Raw genomic sequence first — 16,437 nt, 5'->3', positions numbered from 1 at the left:
AGTATTAGTCACATAATCCATTCATTTATTAATGCAGGCTTTCAGTTATCTTCTAAAGTCAACGTAGCTAGCTTACTAGCTTGTATGAGTAAACAATCATTGGTGAAAAACAATGCTCTCCACGTATAACGTTTGATTTCTTGTAATATAAGAACAAGAACATGCATCTAAAACTGAAAACTCCAAGTGCATAAATGTCATACATGAAAGACATTAAACATGAACAGTGCCTTCAGTGAATTTCGGCATTCCACCATCTGCCATATTAATTTGTGAATTCCATATGCTAGAAAGGTTTATGACTTTACAAATAAGGGAAAAGAATATGGGTCCTGATAAGATTTATTTTCTCCCAATTTAAAATATATATATATATATATATATATATATATATCACTTTATACTTATAATTTTTTGTTATTCTTTTTCATTTACTCTTATATGTAATCAACTAAAAAACTAGTTGTATTCTCTTAATTCTTTATTCCTTTCATTTTTTTTTAAATCAATCCTCAGCTAATAGCTCTACTATATGGATTGACAGATTTCGATGCAATAAATTATTTAAGACATCAAGTTACTGAAAATACAAAGGTGCCAAAACTTGTGATTTTCTAATACTTCTTAATTACACATCAATAAATACTTAAATCGTTAATCAAACTATTAATAAAAACTCAATTAAAAATAATATAAATATGTAATTTTAACACACACACACACATATATATATATATATATATATAGTATTTATTAATAACGTATTTATTATTTTCCATGATAAACAATATAGCTTTTAATTTTACAAAATAATTTTAATAAATTATATTATCGTGATTCTGAAACAACCTGCCTAGTTAGGAATCAGGTACTTTTATTCTAATAATAATTCATAACAAGTGTTGAGGAAGTGTGCCAAACGTTGCATTTTGATTGGCTGATACGCGTCATTGGGTTTGACATGGAATTAGGAAACAATGTTATCATAATAATAATAATTTATTTAGGTGTACAACAAAACAAAACACTCTAAAACAATCAATGGTGACAAAACAAAAATATAACATATTACTTTTGGAAATTTGTGTTCATTGTGCAACAAGACAAAAAATATATGAACATTAAAATTAAAAAGAAAAGGAATGAATATATTTTTCATCCTCATAAAATTACATTTCTAGATCTCTAATAAAATTATGTGTCATCATCATCTATGCAATTAAAATCTATGAAACTTATAAATTGCAAATATTTATTTTTCTTTTATGTAAAATTTTTAATATTTTTTTAGTTGCTCCAAAAGGTTGTTATTATTGATGGAATTAAAGTATGTCATTTGATTTATAGTGTTCAATTAACTTATGTATTTAACATTATTGAACATCTATTAGCAAATTGCATAACATTCTTGTAATTTTAGAAGATCGGTGCAAATTTTAACACGTAGACCATATAGATAAACTTAAACAACTTCCTATTAACAAAAACGAATCAATAATGATTAAAGGTAATTAACTAAAGAAAATATCACAAATATCATTAGGACTCAGTTAATCAAAATAATTAATCTTATGAACCAAAATCATACAAAGAAAGACTCATAATCATTATATAAATAACATAATACCTATGATAAATTAATGACATTATTATTGTATTATTAATTATCATTTAACGTATTTGACTAACTTAAATGTTGAAATATTTTATGCAAAATATAACTCTATTTTGAATCTAAGAGGAACAAAGAAACAAAGAGTCTTCCCTTCAATGAATGAAAAAGATGACATTGGAAAAACCTTGATTTCCTTCAATGGTTCCTCCCAGATGATCTTAAACTAGTCACAGCCCAACATTGTTTTCAAACACTTCATTGACAAAAAAATAGAATCACAATACAATGACAGTGTGTTAAAATACTTTTATTTCAATAGCACATTCCTCTCTATTCTCATTTGCAAAATCATAACCTGGTAAGGTAGAAATAAGAGAAAACTCAGCCACCATTCATATGTAACAAGGAAGAAAATGGACTGAGATTCTTCCAGATTTATTAATAGTTCCTGCCAAGTCATACCATCCTACAACAGAATCGAGTATTTTAAAGGAGAACATTCCCCAAAAAATTCTTTCAAGATACAAATTTTATCATGTAATATCACTGCAGTTGTATCAAATAATCCAATCAAAAATCATCAAAAGGAAAAACAAAGTCAAAAGATCTTCTGATGTAACTGCAGACAGTGCTAGTTGACAAGAGCAAGGGGAACTACAGATGAACAAATACTCTACTTGATGTACTGGGAAAGCCACTGGAAGCCTTCACCATACCCCATCTTGCGCACAATGCTGCACATGAACACTTCGAGGGGTCGAAGGTTGGAGTCTGTGAGGTTGATCTTTCCTTTGCCAGTGGTGAAATTGGTCAGGCCTAGATGATACCGGAGCTCGTCTTCTGATGCTGCATAAGGGATGTCGATCTTGTTGCCAAGCACAAGAAAAGGAACACCTGCCAAGCCTTCATCTGAAAGCAAAGCATCAAGCTCCTTCTTAGATTCTGCAAACCTCTCTTTGTCGTAGGCGTCGACCAGGTATACAACAGCATCCACCTGGAAAGACAGCAACGTCAGAATTCTGAAGTATCCAAGAACAACATCATCACCATCATCATAGTCATTGCAGCTTAGGCAAAAACATGTGAAGAACTTGTTGATGCTAAAGAAATCACCAAACTTTAAGAAGCTATAGTGGAAAGATGAATCAACCATTTAGCAGAATTGGTGAATAGAAAAGGTTATGAATCCAGATAATGAGCAACATAGACCAGACAAAGTTCATATTTTAGTTTCAAGATATATCTCCTCCCTCAAAGTGGAAAAATGCATCAATTTACAATTGTGGCTTGAATCCTGATTTTCTTCTGTTGCTTAAAAGGATGATTCAGTTTATTAGGAAGACTGATAACCATCTTAGTACAAAAACCTACGCTTCTTTTATTTGTTCCTCCACTCTTGTGTACGTTATTTCTTTCTCATTCTTGAGGGGAAAACAGGATATGTTAGGAAATCAACTAGTAAACACCTCCAAAAAGATTGAGAGGTGCTATCAGCGAAATTTCCCACAGTCAATATTTGCCTCCCATGAATCAGATAAATACAAAGAGCCTCATCTGGGATTATGAAGGCATGTATGGTGGATCCACGAGCACTTGTGAAAAATCAAGCAGANAGTTGAGTCATACTAGATTATTAACCAGAAGAGAGAATCAGAAAAAATGTTGACAAGCAAGCCAGAACCCAAGCTATAAATGTTGAGAGCAAAAGTTTTACGGAAGCAGCAACAATTCATCAACAAAAACCACAGCAAAAAACACCCATCAGAAAATCTAGCACTCCATAATGAACAAGCCAGCATGGAAGTAAAGATGCTGGGTTTTTAAGGTCAGTTAAGAAGTCATAATCAGCCAATGAAATATTATTGTAGAAATGCCATGTCGATTGAATAAACCCAACAAATGATTAAGAAGGAGCTTGGCCATAAATCTGATTTTAGCCTATGCATGAAAGAAACTTATTTCATATTCTTTAATTCCTTTTCCTATAGGCATGTTTATGAAGAAGTTTATCCAAACAGAGTCAAAGTTAAGTTCCTAAAGGAACTAAAAATACAATAACCAGGTTATGAAATTGTTGGTTGCATCACAGCCTTATGGAAAGCAATCAGGCAAACAAAACGAAGTAATAAACCATTACAAACCCCAAAAACCTATCATCAGCTACATGTTCCGCCCCCATGCAACTGGGAGGGCCTCATATTACACAAACCCCACTTTCAGAAACTCCAAAATCACACAACCCATAGCTCATAACCACCAAAGAAACATAAAAAAATCGATGACCAGCATAAAGATCAAGAGGTTAAAACAATTTTTAAAAAAAAAAAAAAAAATTAACCTTGGCATAATAGTCTTTCCAGACCCTGCGAGCAACTTGATGACCCCCCAAATCGAAAGCCTTAAACTTGATCTTCCCAATGCTCAATTCCTCCGAAGTGGGGTGCTGGGTCGGCTGATGCTGAACTAATCTCTGCAACCAAGTATAAAAATTATAAAAAGATAATTTTTGAACGATTGGGAAGAGAGAAAAAATGCGAAGAGGGTGAAAAGAAGAGAGGAAGGTAACCTCGTCTTTGAGCATGTGAAGGAGAGTGGTCTTGCCGGCATTATCGAGACCCAGGAAGAGAATCTTGGCTTCTTTCTGCCATAGACCAAGGGAAGCGAGAATGCCATAGAACCAGTCGAAGAGAAACATGATGTGTGGTGTTGTGTTGGGGTAAGAGAGAACAGTCGCAGATCGGAGGAATGAAAATGAAGAATGGGAATTGAAAAGAGACGGAAGCAGATCCCAGAGAGAGAAAGAGAGATCCTAGATCACGTGTCTGCGCATGTGGTGGGAATGCAATGCAATACACTGATGCAGTTCTGGTTTTTTTTTTTTTCTTGTTAATATTATTTTTTAAAATTTTAATCCTTTTTTGGTTTGATTTTCCCACAAGAGATTGAAGGAAGGTTGGTGGCTGGTGGGTGGTGGCTGGCAGCCCTTAATAGAGATCAGTAATTGTGATTTTTCATTCAAAGTATCTCTCTACATTGTATCAATAACATTTTTTTAGTGTATTAGGTATTTTTTCATTGAATTTTTAAATTATATTATTTTAATGATACTTAACAATATTTTAATACCATCTAAGTGTCATTATGTAATTCGTTCAAAATTATTTTACAATCAATAATAATTATAAATACTAACATGAATCAATCACATAATGACACGCAGAAGTAGATGATGTTAAAATATTGTCAAAATATCATTATTCATTATTTTAATTATTTGTGATAAAAATTATTGAAATAAGAATTGTTTTTAGAAAAAGAAATAATTTTAATTATTGTAATTCAGAAGTTAAGAGGAAAATATATTTTTTATATTTAGGTTTAATATCCGTGATGGTCCCTATTTTAGTCAAGTGCATTCACTTTGGTCCCCATTGTTATCCTAAAGAATGTAAATTTTGTTCAATTTGGTCCTTTTTGCTAACACCGTTTAAATCGTTAACGGTCAGATCTCCACAACTGCAATTAGAGAGTAAACTGTCATTTATGTTCTAACATGGACTAGATTAGTCATCATCATAAGGACCACATTCGGAAATAATTAACAGAAATGAGGAACAACCTTCATTCATTACAAAACATAGAGCCACATCACCATCTTCTTCAACCTTCAGCTCAACCAAAAATAGAAACCTTATTTTCTTTCTAAAAATCTAACCCTAGTGTCGCCACACCTAAACCGTCAGGCCACCACCGCAATCACCACATACCTGCAAACGAAACCCAAAAGACCACTACCATGACGCCGCTGCGACCACCTCCACGCGCCACCATAGCGATTGAGGGTTTCGATTTGGGGGTTTTTGTTGTGTTATCTGAATTTTGTAAATTGGAATGTATGATTTTCGTTTCAAAATTGATTTGGGGAATTGTTGGTTCTTCTCTGTTTTGCGAGTGGTTAGGGATTTTGTTCTTCCCTGCGGGTATGGGTTTTGCGAAGTGGGGGATGAGGGTTTAAATTGGAAATGTTAGGGTTTCTGAACTTGGGGTTTTTCGTTTTGGGTTCATTTGATTCGCGATAATGAGTTTTGTGGTGGTTGTTGTTGGATGCACGGGTGACGCCAATGAAGGTGCTGGTAGGTGGCCATGGGTGGTTGTTGGATAGAGAAAATGATGGAGGTGAGAAGATGGTGGCTGGGAGTGACCGTGGCAGCGATGGTTAGGGTTAGGTGGTGGCTAGGGTTTTTGTGTAAGGGGAAATTAGGGTTTATGGAGGTAGGAGATGATGATGACGTGAAGGGTGATGTGTCATTGATTGTACAACTGGATAGTTGGCCGTTAACGATTTAAATGGCATTAGCAAAAAGGACCAAATTGAACAAAATTTACACTCAACGACAACATTAAACAGAAAAAAAACATGAAACCAAAGTGAACACACTTCATGAAAATAGGAACCATCATGGGTATTAAACCTTACATTTATAAACAAGTAACTTTCAATTTTTTCATTTCTATGTATTGTTAAGATGCTTGTAAATATTTATGCATGACCTTTTGGATTGGTCTTAAAACGGTTTATTTTAGATGTTCAAGAAAAAACTAATAAGTAGAAAATAAATTGGAAAGGAATTACGAATTTAAATAGTTTTGATATATACTTCACACCCAACTGATATTAAAACTCTCTTCCTTCGTCAATTGTTAACAATATTGAAAATTTCTACCATTTTACAGTCATAACACCTACATCACCGTTTTTCATGCAATGTGTTTTTTTCCCACCTGTATAATTCCACGTATATGCATATGTGTATGGTAATTTTTACGTGTGTATATTAATTTTTGTTTATTTACATGCAATTAAGAGTATTTTTATTTTAAATTTTTATACAAATAACACATTGTTACTCCTTTTTAGGTTTTACTTACATAATATAATTTTATTTGTTAGTTCAACATTTTATTTTTAAAAAATCAAATTCTAAACATATTTTTAAACCGATACGTTGTAACTATTTTTTTTTTACATAATTGAAAATCTAATCATAATTATTAAAACTTATAATTTGTAATTTTTTGTATATTTTTTACAATATTATTTTAAAAATTAGGCTATATTAGTATCACGAGTAAAACTAAACAAAGATTTGTTATTACAAATTGAGTATTAAAACTAAACAAATTCAAAATAATAAATAACTGAATGTTAATCAGGTTGAGCTAAGTATATAAGTTTAGTAAATACCCATGATAGATTGATAAGTTCAAATTATTCTAAATTTGATTTAATCTTTAAAACAATTCAAGCTATTCTGTTTTATTTATTTAAACTTGATTGAGTAGCCATTTACATGATTAAACCTAATAAAATAGAAAATTATAATAGATTGAATATATATTTAATAAAATCAAAATTATTTTGTAATTAATTGGACTTAAAGTAGTTTAATCTTTGCCCCATATATATTTGTTGTTATAATTCTAAAATCAAATCACACATTTTCACATTTATAATTTATGTTTGGACTATTTTGTGGATGTTGCGTTTATGGCCAGGGCATTATCGTCATTTAATAAGAAAAACTCTTAAAAGTTTTCGTCTCAATATATAAATAAACAAAGTCATCTTCCAACAACCCTAGCCGGCTCATCTGTGCAAGCACTTTCTCTTCGGTTCGTACGTTCATTCGATTTTCCGTCACAACGCTCTTCTAATTCTGCGTTTCGCAATTTGTTCTGCCGTTTTTCATATCTGATTCTGCATTTTCTGATTGTAGAGATGGCGAAGTCTAAGAATCACACAGCTCATAACCAGTCCTACAAGGCCCACAAAAATGGCATCAAGAAGCCCAAGAGGCATCGCCACACTTCCACCAAAGGGGTAAATTTTTCATTTTTTTTTTTAAATTTGTAGGTTCTCTTCTATTATGCGAATGTGTATGTTTTTTGGGGTTATTAAATTCTGTTTCTTTCTTTCTTCTTTTTTTAAATTGTATGCATTTTTACTGTTGGCAATTGGTGCAGATGGACCCCAAGTTTCTGAGGAATCAGAGGTACGCTAGGAAGCACAACAAGAAGAATGGGGAAACTGCTTCCGAGGAAGAGTAAAGTGGCAGCACTTTCTAACGGAATCTTTAGGGTTTTTAAACTTTTTTTTCTTTAAACGGTAAACTTTGTTCGGAATTGTTTGGTATCAATTTTCAGTAGTATAATTACTTTGTTCAGAGAATGCAGTACTCTTCTAATTTTGTTTTCCTGGTTTCTGTTGAAGAAGACCCTTGATTTTTATTTTTATTTTTATCAAATGGAATGAATGTTATCCTTTTAATCATTGCTGTGGGTGAGAATTGAATATTTGTTATCTTAATTGTAGAAAGGAAAGGGAGATGGGTTTTGCTTTTAATGGTTAGCTTAGCACTACGTCGCCGTGCTTTTGGATCTAGTTTCAATTGGGAAGAGGAAAAACCGAAAGGGTTTAGGAGACATGGCTGGCTGATTTTAGGGTGTGTTTGGAAACCATTTTGGTCCAAGTTGAAAAGAAGTTTTACACTTTACAATGCATAAACCGATAAACAAGACGAGTTGTTGAATTGGTGTTGAACGTGGATTATTTGAATTTTTTTTATCAATGGAATGAATGTTAAGGTCTTTGTGTCTTTTTAGTCATTGCCCGGTGAGGGTTCTGATGGAGAAAAATGATTGCTCCAAAATTATATCCAGGTCCTTTTATAATTTTTTAATCGCTATTTTGTGATATGCTCATCATAGCCTAAAAGTCTGTTCACAATTTCGCTGACTGAAGTGTATGAATGTATAGGGCTACAGGTGGGAGTTTTATTGTATATATAGTTTGGTGAATGTAATATTAGACAGATCACTTTCCATAGCTCGTTACAGATAGGAGTTTTCATGATACCTCTGTTCTTGCTACATGAGTTGTGAGAAGTAACATTTTGATTTAGTGAACCTTCTCTATAAGAAGAAAAGAAATCAAGAAAAGAATGAAATTCCTTTTAAATTGTCTACAAGTCAATTTTAATTTATGAAAAATATCATTACTTTTATCTAGAAGGTTTTGTGGAGAAATCTAAAGATGCATAAACCAAAGTTGCGACCTCCTAAATTTCAAGCGCAGAGTTAACTGTACTTCATAAGGAAGTTTTGTATGAAGGTGAAGAAACTGGATTTTGCATATAACTCAGAAGCAGTGATTGCTGTAAAACAACTTCATTATGTTCAGCAATGGCTTTACTTTAAAGCAACTACTGTAGTTGCAAAGGGATTGGGAACTAAATGTGCTTTAAGCCCATCGTCAGTTGATGTTTGAAGTTGACGAGTCGACAAATGTGTCTTGTAAGATTCTCATTTGAACAACAGACCAGTATTGAAAACTACCAATAATTGAAGACAAAGCTATACTGTACTTATAAAGTTCAAGTGTTTTAGATTTGAAGAATATTAGTTTAAAGTGAGTTGGTATTAAAGATATGTTTAGAAATATTAGTAATTACAATTTATAATTAGTACATGAACATGCGGAGAACCATATTTTAGATGATGATTCATAACGGCATAAACTTTTGATCATAACATCGTCACGTGGTGCTTGACACCATCATCTTGGCATATCATATGTCCAGCAAAGATCGATACCAATTACAGAATGAAGGCAGAAAATTCTACATGTAGACCAAAATTGCTTTATGGGTTGGACTGCGTTATATCGTCACTTCATAACATGAAAAATTTACAGTTTATGTTCGTGCTCAAAACTGAAACACTGAAAAATAGGGTACACGCAAAGGCCTGGGAACATGAAAAATAGGCAACTGCTACACAGTGAACATGACGGCATCTAGGCTGCAACTTGGAGAAAACCAGTATTTGAAGTGAGAAAGGAATATAATCTTTGTTGGACACTTACAATATGCCAACAAAATAATATATGCGGCATTCATCCATTCCGAGCCTCCTTTTAACGGTGTTCCGCCAGAAGATGTAAAATGCATTGAAACTCCATTGTACATGAAACTCTCTCGTAAAATACTCAGGGTAGATTAAACTGCAACTGCTTCCTTTACTGGTGCAGAAGCTTGTGCTTTAACCTGATTTTAGTAATTGAAGAGGAGAGCACGTATTAAAGAACCAGGCATAACTAACTATTTTTGTATGAACGTGCAAGTGTGCAAATAAATTATGGATTAACTCACCTTTGCTGATTTAAACAGCTCATCAAGCACCTCAGACAAAGTCGGATGAGCATGAACGGCAAATTTTATATCCTGCATTGATGTGAGAGTTACCATACAGACAGCCATAAAGGATAAAAAGATCCTTGAGGCTATTAACAGGTAAATTTAAAAACACACGAAGAACCTTATTTATTTCTCAGTATAGCAGAGGCGATCATTAATAACAAAATCCCAGGCTTTCACATTTGACAGTTTTGAAAGGGAAAATTTACCTGAATATTTGTTCCTAACGCTATTGCATTGGACGCCTCGTGGATGAGATCAGCAGCATGCAACCCGAAAATATGAACTCCCAGTATCTCTCCAGTGTCAGGCCTGTATATCAACTGCAGAAAACAGCGTAAAAATAGTAACACAAAGAAGCTGATGAAGAACAACAACGTTCGTAGAGAAAAAGGGTAATAATGAGCTTCAGAAGTAAGCCAGGACTCCCTGCTCTAAACCAAATAGCACCGATATCACCAAAATAATAATCTTTTGTAGATAACTCACTTAGCCTCTAACTACTAGGTCCAATTTCTTCAGATTATTTTTTGGTGACCAAGAGAATTCTATCAGGATATGGCGGGGTAGGGGGTGGAGGTATGACGATATAATCCGTCAGTCCCAATAAAAACATCCCGATCTTAAAAATCAACTGAGCTAAGACCCACAGTTTGTTTTTATTTGGGAGAGTCCACAATCGTATTTGGGTGGTTTGACAAAATCCATTCTCACTTTTTTCAAGGTTGTAAAATGGTTACAAGATCGAGATAACAAAATCAAATTTAGCAAGGGGAATCGAATAAATTTCCAAAAATAACCCTATTATAATCACAATTAAAAAATCATTGCACTAAACAGAATTTAAAAAATAGATGTTTTAACATTATTTCCTTTACAATCCAACCCAAATAAACTTTTGTAGAATAAGAGAAATATAACCTTTGCAAGACCCTCCCCTTCATTTTCAGCTAAGGCCTTTGTGTTAGCTTTAAAACTTGTTCTGGCAACGCTTACTTCAAAACCTTCCTTTTCTCCTTTCTCCCTTGCTTGAGGCTGCATATAATGTGTTTAACCATAATACTTCAACAGAGTGAAGGTCAACAAGAAGAAATTTTAGATGTAAAATAATGGAATGGGAAAGGGAGTAACAGAGCAGAACAACAGAGGAGAGGACAGATAGCCATGCATATGAAAGAATGAAAAAAGGAGCAGGTGGAAGCCAAAACATAAACAAAAAGAAAATATTATACACCTCGGTCAATCCAACCATGCTGATTTCAGGATGAGTAAAACAAGCAGCTGGTATGCTTAAATGATTGAGCACATGATCTCTTCCAGTGACTTGTTCAACCACTATCCAACAACATTTTATTAGGTAAAGGAAGCAAATGACTCAAACATTACAAGCAGAATTACTTGTTTCTTACCTGAAATTCCTTGCGCACTGGCAGCATGAGCAAGCATCATCTTGCCATTTGCATCACCAATACAATACAAATGAGGAACCTATCATTACATCACACCCTAAATCAGTAACAATGTGTCAGACCAAGAAAAAATAATGCGTACATGAAACTTTTGAAACAAACCAGGTTTCCATTTGCATCAAGTACTCGCATGCGCTCATCCACAGGAACAAAACCACGCTGAGTTACAACATCAATCTGCAGGAAGAAGTAAAGAAAAATAACCAAATACCCAATCACTTCCTTTGAGGAAAACATTTTATCATAAAGGCATTTCAGTTAGAAAGGCATACATTCTCCAATCCAAGACCTTGTGTGAAAGGAGCCCTTCCAGTTGCTATTAGCGCAGCATCCACCTAAAGCAAATCAGAAGTATCAGCTTTTAAGAAATCAGTAACTAAATATGAATGTAAAGGCATGGGTGGGTGGGTNGGGTGGGTGTGCATACATGTATGCATATATGGATGGGCAGACACATAGATGGATGGATTGCTAGATATTTGAAATGTCATCTATAATTGAGAATTTCCAGAAAGTTGCCTTGGTACGGCACTTGCAAATCCCATCCTTAACACTTCAAATGTCAAAGAATTTGAGCTCGAATTACAAAATAGAATGGGGATACAAAAGCCACCAGCCTCTAAAACTAAACACAGCCAAATGTAAATTTCAAAAAGCTTGAAAGTGAAATCCTTGATTATTAACCATTTTTGTCCCAGTTACTCTCAGCCACGTGCATATCTACTGCTGTACAGTTCTCCCTCTGATTTATTGAAGTTGAATATATTAACCACTTGGATATTGAAAATGTGATTTTGGTCATTACAAGGTCTCTCATACCGTGAGAGCATGCTGCATTAAGAGTGTCCTACTATAATGAATACGACAAAAGATAAGAATGTGTTCGTTGGTCACATCTTCTCCAATCAGTCTTTACCAATTAGTATTTCTGTGGATGAAAAGTTAAGAGTTAACTAATTAATTGAAAGCATTAAGGAAAAACATTAGGATACCTCTAAAGTGTCCTTTTGTTCCTTGGTCTTTGCATCAATGAGCTCAATCGTGACAGGTTTTCCATCTCTTGCAGGAGTGATCTATGTAGAGGAGAAGATGACTGAGTTCAGAGCTACCCAACAAAATATTATACCAGAAATCACCACATGTGATTACCTTTGATGCAAAAACTCCAGTATGATAGTCAATATTCCGGGGATTTATGAGAACCCTTTGAGCCAACTTGCTAATTTCAGGATCAAATCCTGGCATGAGCTGGTCTAAAGCTTCAATAAAAGTAACCTGCAGTATATTATTATTACTATTAGCAACTATATACTCATGCACTAATTAGGTTTCTATCTATTACGAACACTGAAATAATATAAAAAACTTTCAAACATCCTAAAAAAAGGGCAAACTATCGCAGGTTCTTCTAATGAAAAAAATACAACGGTGAAAGGAGAAAAAAAATAAGTACTGGAGAAGTAATACCTCACTTCCAAGAGCTGTATAAACATCACTAAATTCAAGACCGATATAGCCACTTCCTACAATTGCAACCCAATCTGGAACAGTCTCCAGTTTGAGTGCATGGTCACTGGTAATCACAGTCTTCCCTGAATATATATACTTGGTGAGGTTTCACTTGAAACTAAATAAAAGTTATGACAGAAATAAAAAAAAAAAAAAAACAGTAAACATGAGGAACAGTCTCCAAATAGAACTGAATATAGATATTGATCTCCTTATACACATTTTACTAATATCTTATCCATCAAATCTCTCTAATGCCAAATTGATCGCTTTTTTTTTTTTTCCAATGGGTGCTAACTGTGTTTATAACTGATATCACTCTACTTATTATGCCCCTAGTGGCATGATATTATTTTTATCATAGATGCTATTGTACATCCTAGTTTCTGGTAGCAAGAAGATATGCCTATAATCAAACCCTTTCACTAAGTAAAACTAGAGATGCTAGTATAAAGTAATAACGTTATGAAGAGAAAAGATAAAACATGTCGTGTACAGCATACCATCAACTTCAATGCCCTTAGGAACAAAAGGAACCGACCCAGTAGCAATAATGATGTCTTTTGCAGTTACCACTTTGTTGGAAGAGCCAACTTTCACCTTTTGAGGACCCTGCATGGATTCACAGACAAGACAGCAGACAAATATTTTAAAATTGACATTTGCTTTTTTGTGGTCAAAATTCAAGCCTTGCCTGATGAACAAATAATTCAATTTCCAAAGGCAATCACAATAGTATTTATCTTTCATACCACAGAGCACATGTCACTTACCAAAATGGTTCCAAAACCAGTGAGAATATCCACTCCAAGAGCTTTTAAAGAGTTGGTCAAGTTGCCACGGATTTTCGAAGCGAGATTATTAGCATGGTCAGCAACTGCTTGTCTGTCATACCCAGCACCAGAAACCTAAAATAGCAAATTAATCATAATACAACCAATCTCTCTGCCGCAATGCAGACTATATTCTACAATTCTAAACATATTTCAATTCCAACACAATATTTTTACCTGCAAACCCAGCGACTTCAAGTGATGATCATCCCGCAGCTCTCGCATACGACCGCTCACAGCCAAAAGTGCCTTAGAAGGAACACAGCCCCTATTCACACACGTCCCTCCAACCACATCTCCCTCAACAATGGCCGTTTTCAGGCCCTGAAAAACCACTTCCTCGCTTCATAACTTCTTCAAATAACATAATACTTTACCAATACGCAATGTATTCGTTAATTAACGGCTAAAATACATTTTGTCTCTCGTCTTTTTTTTTCCTGTTTCAGCTTAGTCCTCTAAGTTTTAAAGCTTGGCTGTTTGCTGTTAATCTAGGTTACGCGCCAAATACTTATTTGGTGCAACATTTCTCGCGTCTAAACAAGTCAATAAATAAACAGAGGGAAACAGATACACTTTAAGTAACAAAGTAAAACTTTAAAGTTAGCAGAAAACTGAAATCAAAACATAAAAAGAGTGAACAGAACTTTTATTTCAGCCTCAATTAAACTAACTCCTCTAATTCATTACAAAATTCAGCTGAATTTTCCAACACGACAGAGCGCGCTCTCTAGAGTAAGGTTTTCAGCGATCCAAATGTCGGAAGCAGAAGCACTGAGCGTACCTTCTCAACGGCGTGAAGCGCGGCGCCGTGTCCACCGACGCCGGCGCCAATTATGAGCAAGTCGTAGTCGAACAATGTGGGACCGGTACCATTGTTCGAAAGCGCGGCGGTCACTGCGGCGGAGTGCTGCAGACGCCGGCGGCAGTGGTGATTGAGGGAACTTGAAGTGAATGCCTGGCGGCGGAGACCACAGAAGCGGAGAGTCGAAGGGACGAGGCTGCCACCGGAAAGAGAAAAAGAGTGACGTGGCCCCGAAACGGTGGAAGCGTATGAAGAAGAGAGAGAAATGGATGATTGCATTTTGAAGGAAATCAGAAATCGTGAAAATTTGCTGGTTGGATTTGGAGTGAAGAGGGATAACCCACCTTCTTCTCTCTTTCTTTGTCTTCACTGATTTATAATGTCTTCCAACTTCCAACTTCACTAACCATAAGTTTTTTTTTATGGTTTTTCTTTTGGAGCTCAAAACATGTTTTATAAAAATAGAATGGTCGTTTATAAAAAACGTAAATTTATTCTAAAAAAATAGATATAAAGATGTTGTAAAAAAATGTAAATAATTTGAGTAATAACATAAAACTTCATCTGCAATAATAAAAAAACAAATAAACGAAATTGTCCCTACCTCACTAGACCATTCTTTTCATCATGGCCATCATTATTTTCAATGTTAATGAGATTATTTGACTAAGAAGTCAAATAATTAGACAATGGCATAATCACTAGCATTAATAATTAATAGGAAAAAAAAAAATACAATGTTTGTAAATGCATTCCAGTAGAAGGTCATCCATCTTATAATTATTCTGGACTAAACATGTTTAACCGACTTATGAGTTAGGTTACCGAAAAGGAAATGCGTTGATATAAGTAGCCAAATCAATTTCTTTAAACTATCTTTTAATTGTATAGTCTCATACTTATACAGTCTCTAGATCCTCTCATTCCTTCCGGTGTATGTTCAATTTGTCAAAGCCTACCAGGAACCGCTTCTTTTCCATGCCTTTTGCACTGCGATCACTTTCCGCCTTCGACAGTAGCCGGGTATCACAATGTTAAAGTCAAATAATTTAGATCATTGTATTTTTATAATGTTTGAATTTTTGACACTGTTAAACTTATGTATGAATACTGTATGTTGACATTATTTACTTTAATATATTTCTTAAATATAATATATACTTCAATGTTAAAGTTTGCATATATTTTTTAAGAAACAAGTTTCGTCATCAAAGTTGAAAAACATGTTACATACAATTTTATCTATAAGTAATCATATACAAATAATTTTATAAATAATTATTTACGAATAAATCTTATAATTATCTATGGATAAATTTGTAAATAATGTTTATCATGACTCCTTTAGCTGATGTTTTGCATTAATGCAATCCATGTTGTAATTATTCTATTTCTAAATATACAAATCATAACCAATGTTTTAAAAATTAAAATTATTAATGATGATATTTTCTTTAAATATAACTTTTAAAGTTCAATTCATAATTAACTTTTTTAGTTTTTATAATATGAATGTAATTTTAGTTTATATATATAATTTATATTTATATGTTTTACACATGTCAATTTAAAATTATTAATATATATTTTATAAAATTTATTAATTTATATCTAGGAAAATACTATGTTTTAAGTGATGAAAAAAATATTTATTTATTTTTTAAATTATTATATTTGAAATGGAATTCAAAAAATGTTATCCGGATTCATGTAATTTTTCATTTAACAAAAAAGTCTCTTATTTTTTCACGAATAAAGAAGAATTATTTAAAAAATTATTTATAAGAAAATATAGATAAAATTAAAATTAACTATTTTTTCGGAAAGTAAAATTAAAATTAAAATTATATACAAGTCAAAAAAAATTTAGACGAATGTCCATCCAGTCACCAACACGTGTAAAGCGAACTTCAGTTGCAAATGGCGCATTAGTAATTTCAGCGGGAAAGTA

General features: G+C 33.5%; 3 protein-coding genes across 3 annotated transcripts; 1 reads left to right on the top strand and 2 right to left on the bottom strand.

Annotated features, from left to right (window-relative positions):
• Positions 1-1,979: 1,979 nt before the first annotated feature.
• LOC106760204 (GTP-binding protein SAR1A) lies at positions 1,980-4,480 on the bottom strand. Its single transcript, XM_014643672.2, has 3 exons — positions 4,182-4,480; positions 3,954-4,085; positions 1,980-2,609 (listed from the first exon to the last, which is right to left on the bottom strand). The coding sequence occupies exons 1-3, from the start codon at positions 4,308-4,310 to the stop codon at positions 2,289-2,291; spliced, it is 582 nt and encodes a 193-aa protein (XP_014499158.1). The 5' UTR covers positions 4,311-4,480; the 3' UTR covers positions 1,980-2,288.
• Positions 4,481-7,153: 2,673 nt separating this feature from the next.
• On the top strand, positions 7,154-7,946 carry LOC106760230 (60S ribosomal protein L29-1). Its single transcript, XM_014643698.2, has 3 exons — positions 7,154-7,288; positions 7,393-7,496; positions 7,640-7,946. The coding sequence occupies exons 2-3, from the start codon at positions 7,395-7,397 to the stop codon at positions 7,721-7,723; spliced, it is 186 nt and encodes a 61-aa protein (XP_014499184.1). The 5' UTR covers positions 7,154-7,288; positions 7,393-7,394; the 3' UTR covers positions 7,724-7,946.
• A 1,227-nt stretch (positions 7,947-9,173) lies between these two features.
• On the bottom strand, positions 9,174-14,880 carry LOC106760144 (dihydrolipoyl dehydrogenase 1, chloroplastic). The gene is made up of 15 exons (XM_014643589.2): positions 14,466-14,880; positions 13,859-14,005; positions 13,622-13,756; positions 13,352-13,460; positions 12,807-12,931; positions 12,489-12,614; positions 12,332-12,412; positions 11,612-11,674; positions 11,442-11,516; positions 11,280-11,358; positions 11,105-11,205; positions 10,792-10,905; positions 10,080-10,193; positions 9,826-9,897; positions 9,174-9,720 (listed from the first exon to the last, which is right to left on the bottom strand). The coding sequence occupies exons 1-15, from the start codon at positions 14,763-14,765 to the stop codon at positions 9,673-9,675; spliced, it is 1,689 nt and encodes a 562-aa protein (XP_014499075.1). The 5' UTR covers positions 14,766-14,880; the 3' UTR covers positions 9,174-9,672.
• Between the last annotated feature and the right edge of the window lie 1,557 nt (positions 14,881-16,437).

The sequence above is a fragment of the Vigna radiata genome, chromosome 5 (assembly GCF_000741045.1).
Source record: "Vigna radiata var. radiata cultivar VC1973A chromosome 5, Vradiata_ver6, whole genome shotgun sequence".
NCBI lineage: Eukaryota > Viridiplantae > Streptophyta > Magnoliopsida > Fabales > Fabaceae > Vigna > Vigna radiata.
This window is presented reverse-complemented; position numbering and strand designations above follow the sequence as displayed.

What these genes read in the sequence shown, in the direction of transcription:
- LOC106760204 (XM_014643672.2), bottom strand. Translation starts at nt 4,310, where the DNA reads ATGTTTCTCTTCGACTGGTTCTATGGCATTCTCGCTTCCCTTGGTCTA. An exon ending in TTCACATGCTCAAAGACGAG is followed by an intron (nt 4,086 to 4,181) that starts GTTACCTTCCTC and finishes ACTTGGTTGCAG; the next exon opens with AGATTAGTTCAGCATCAGCC. An exon ending in GGAAAGACTATTATGCCAAG is followed by an intron (nt 2,610 to 3,953) that starts GTTAATTTTTTT and finishes CTGTCTTTCCAG; the next exon opens with GTGGATGCTGTTGTATACCT.
- LOC106760144 (XM_014643589.2), bottom strand. Translation starts at nt 14,765, where the DNA reads ATGCAATCATCCATTTCTCTCTCTTCTTCATACGCTTCCACCGTTTCG. An exon ending in TGAAGTCGCTGGGTTTGCAG is followed by an intron (nt 13,757 to 13,858) that starts GTAAAAATATTG and finishes TTGCTATTTTAG; the next exon opens with GTTTCTGGTGCTGGGTATGA. An exon ending in CTGGTTTTGGAACCATTTTG is followed by an intron (nt 13,461 to 13,621) that starts GTAAGTGACATG and finishes GAATCCATGCAG; the next exon opens with GGTCCTCAAAAGGTGAAAGT.
- LOC106760230 (XM_014643698.2), top strand. Translation starts at nt 7,395, where the DNA reads ATGGCGAAGTCTAAGAATCACACAGCTCATAACCAGTCCTACAAGGCC. An exon ending in GCCACACTTCCACCAAAGGG is followed by an intron (nt 7,497 to 7,639) that starts GTAAATTTTTCA and finishes CAATTGGTGCAG; the next exon opens with ATGGACCCCAAGTTTCTGAG.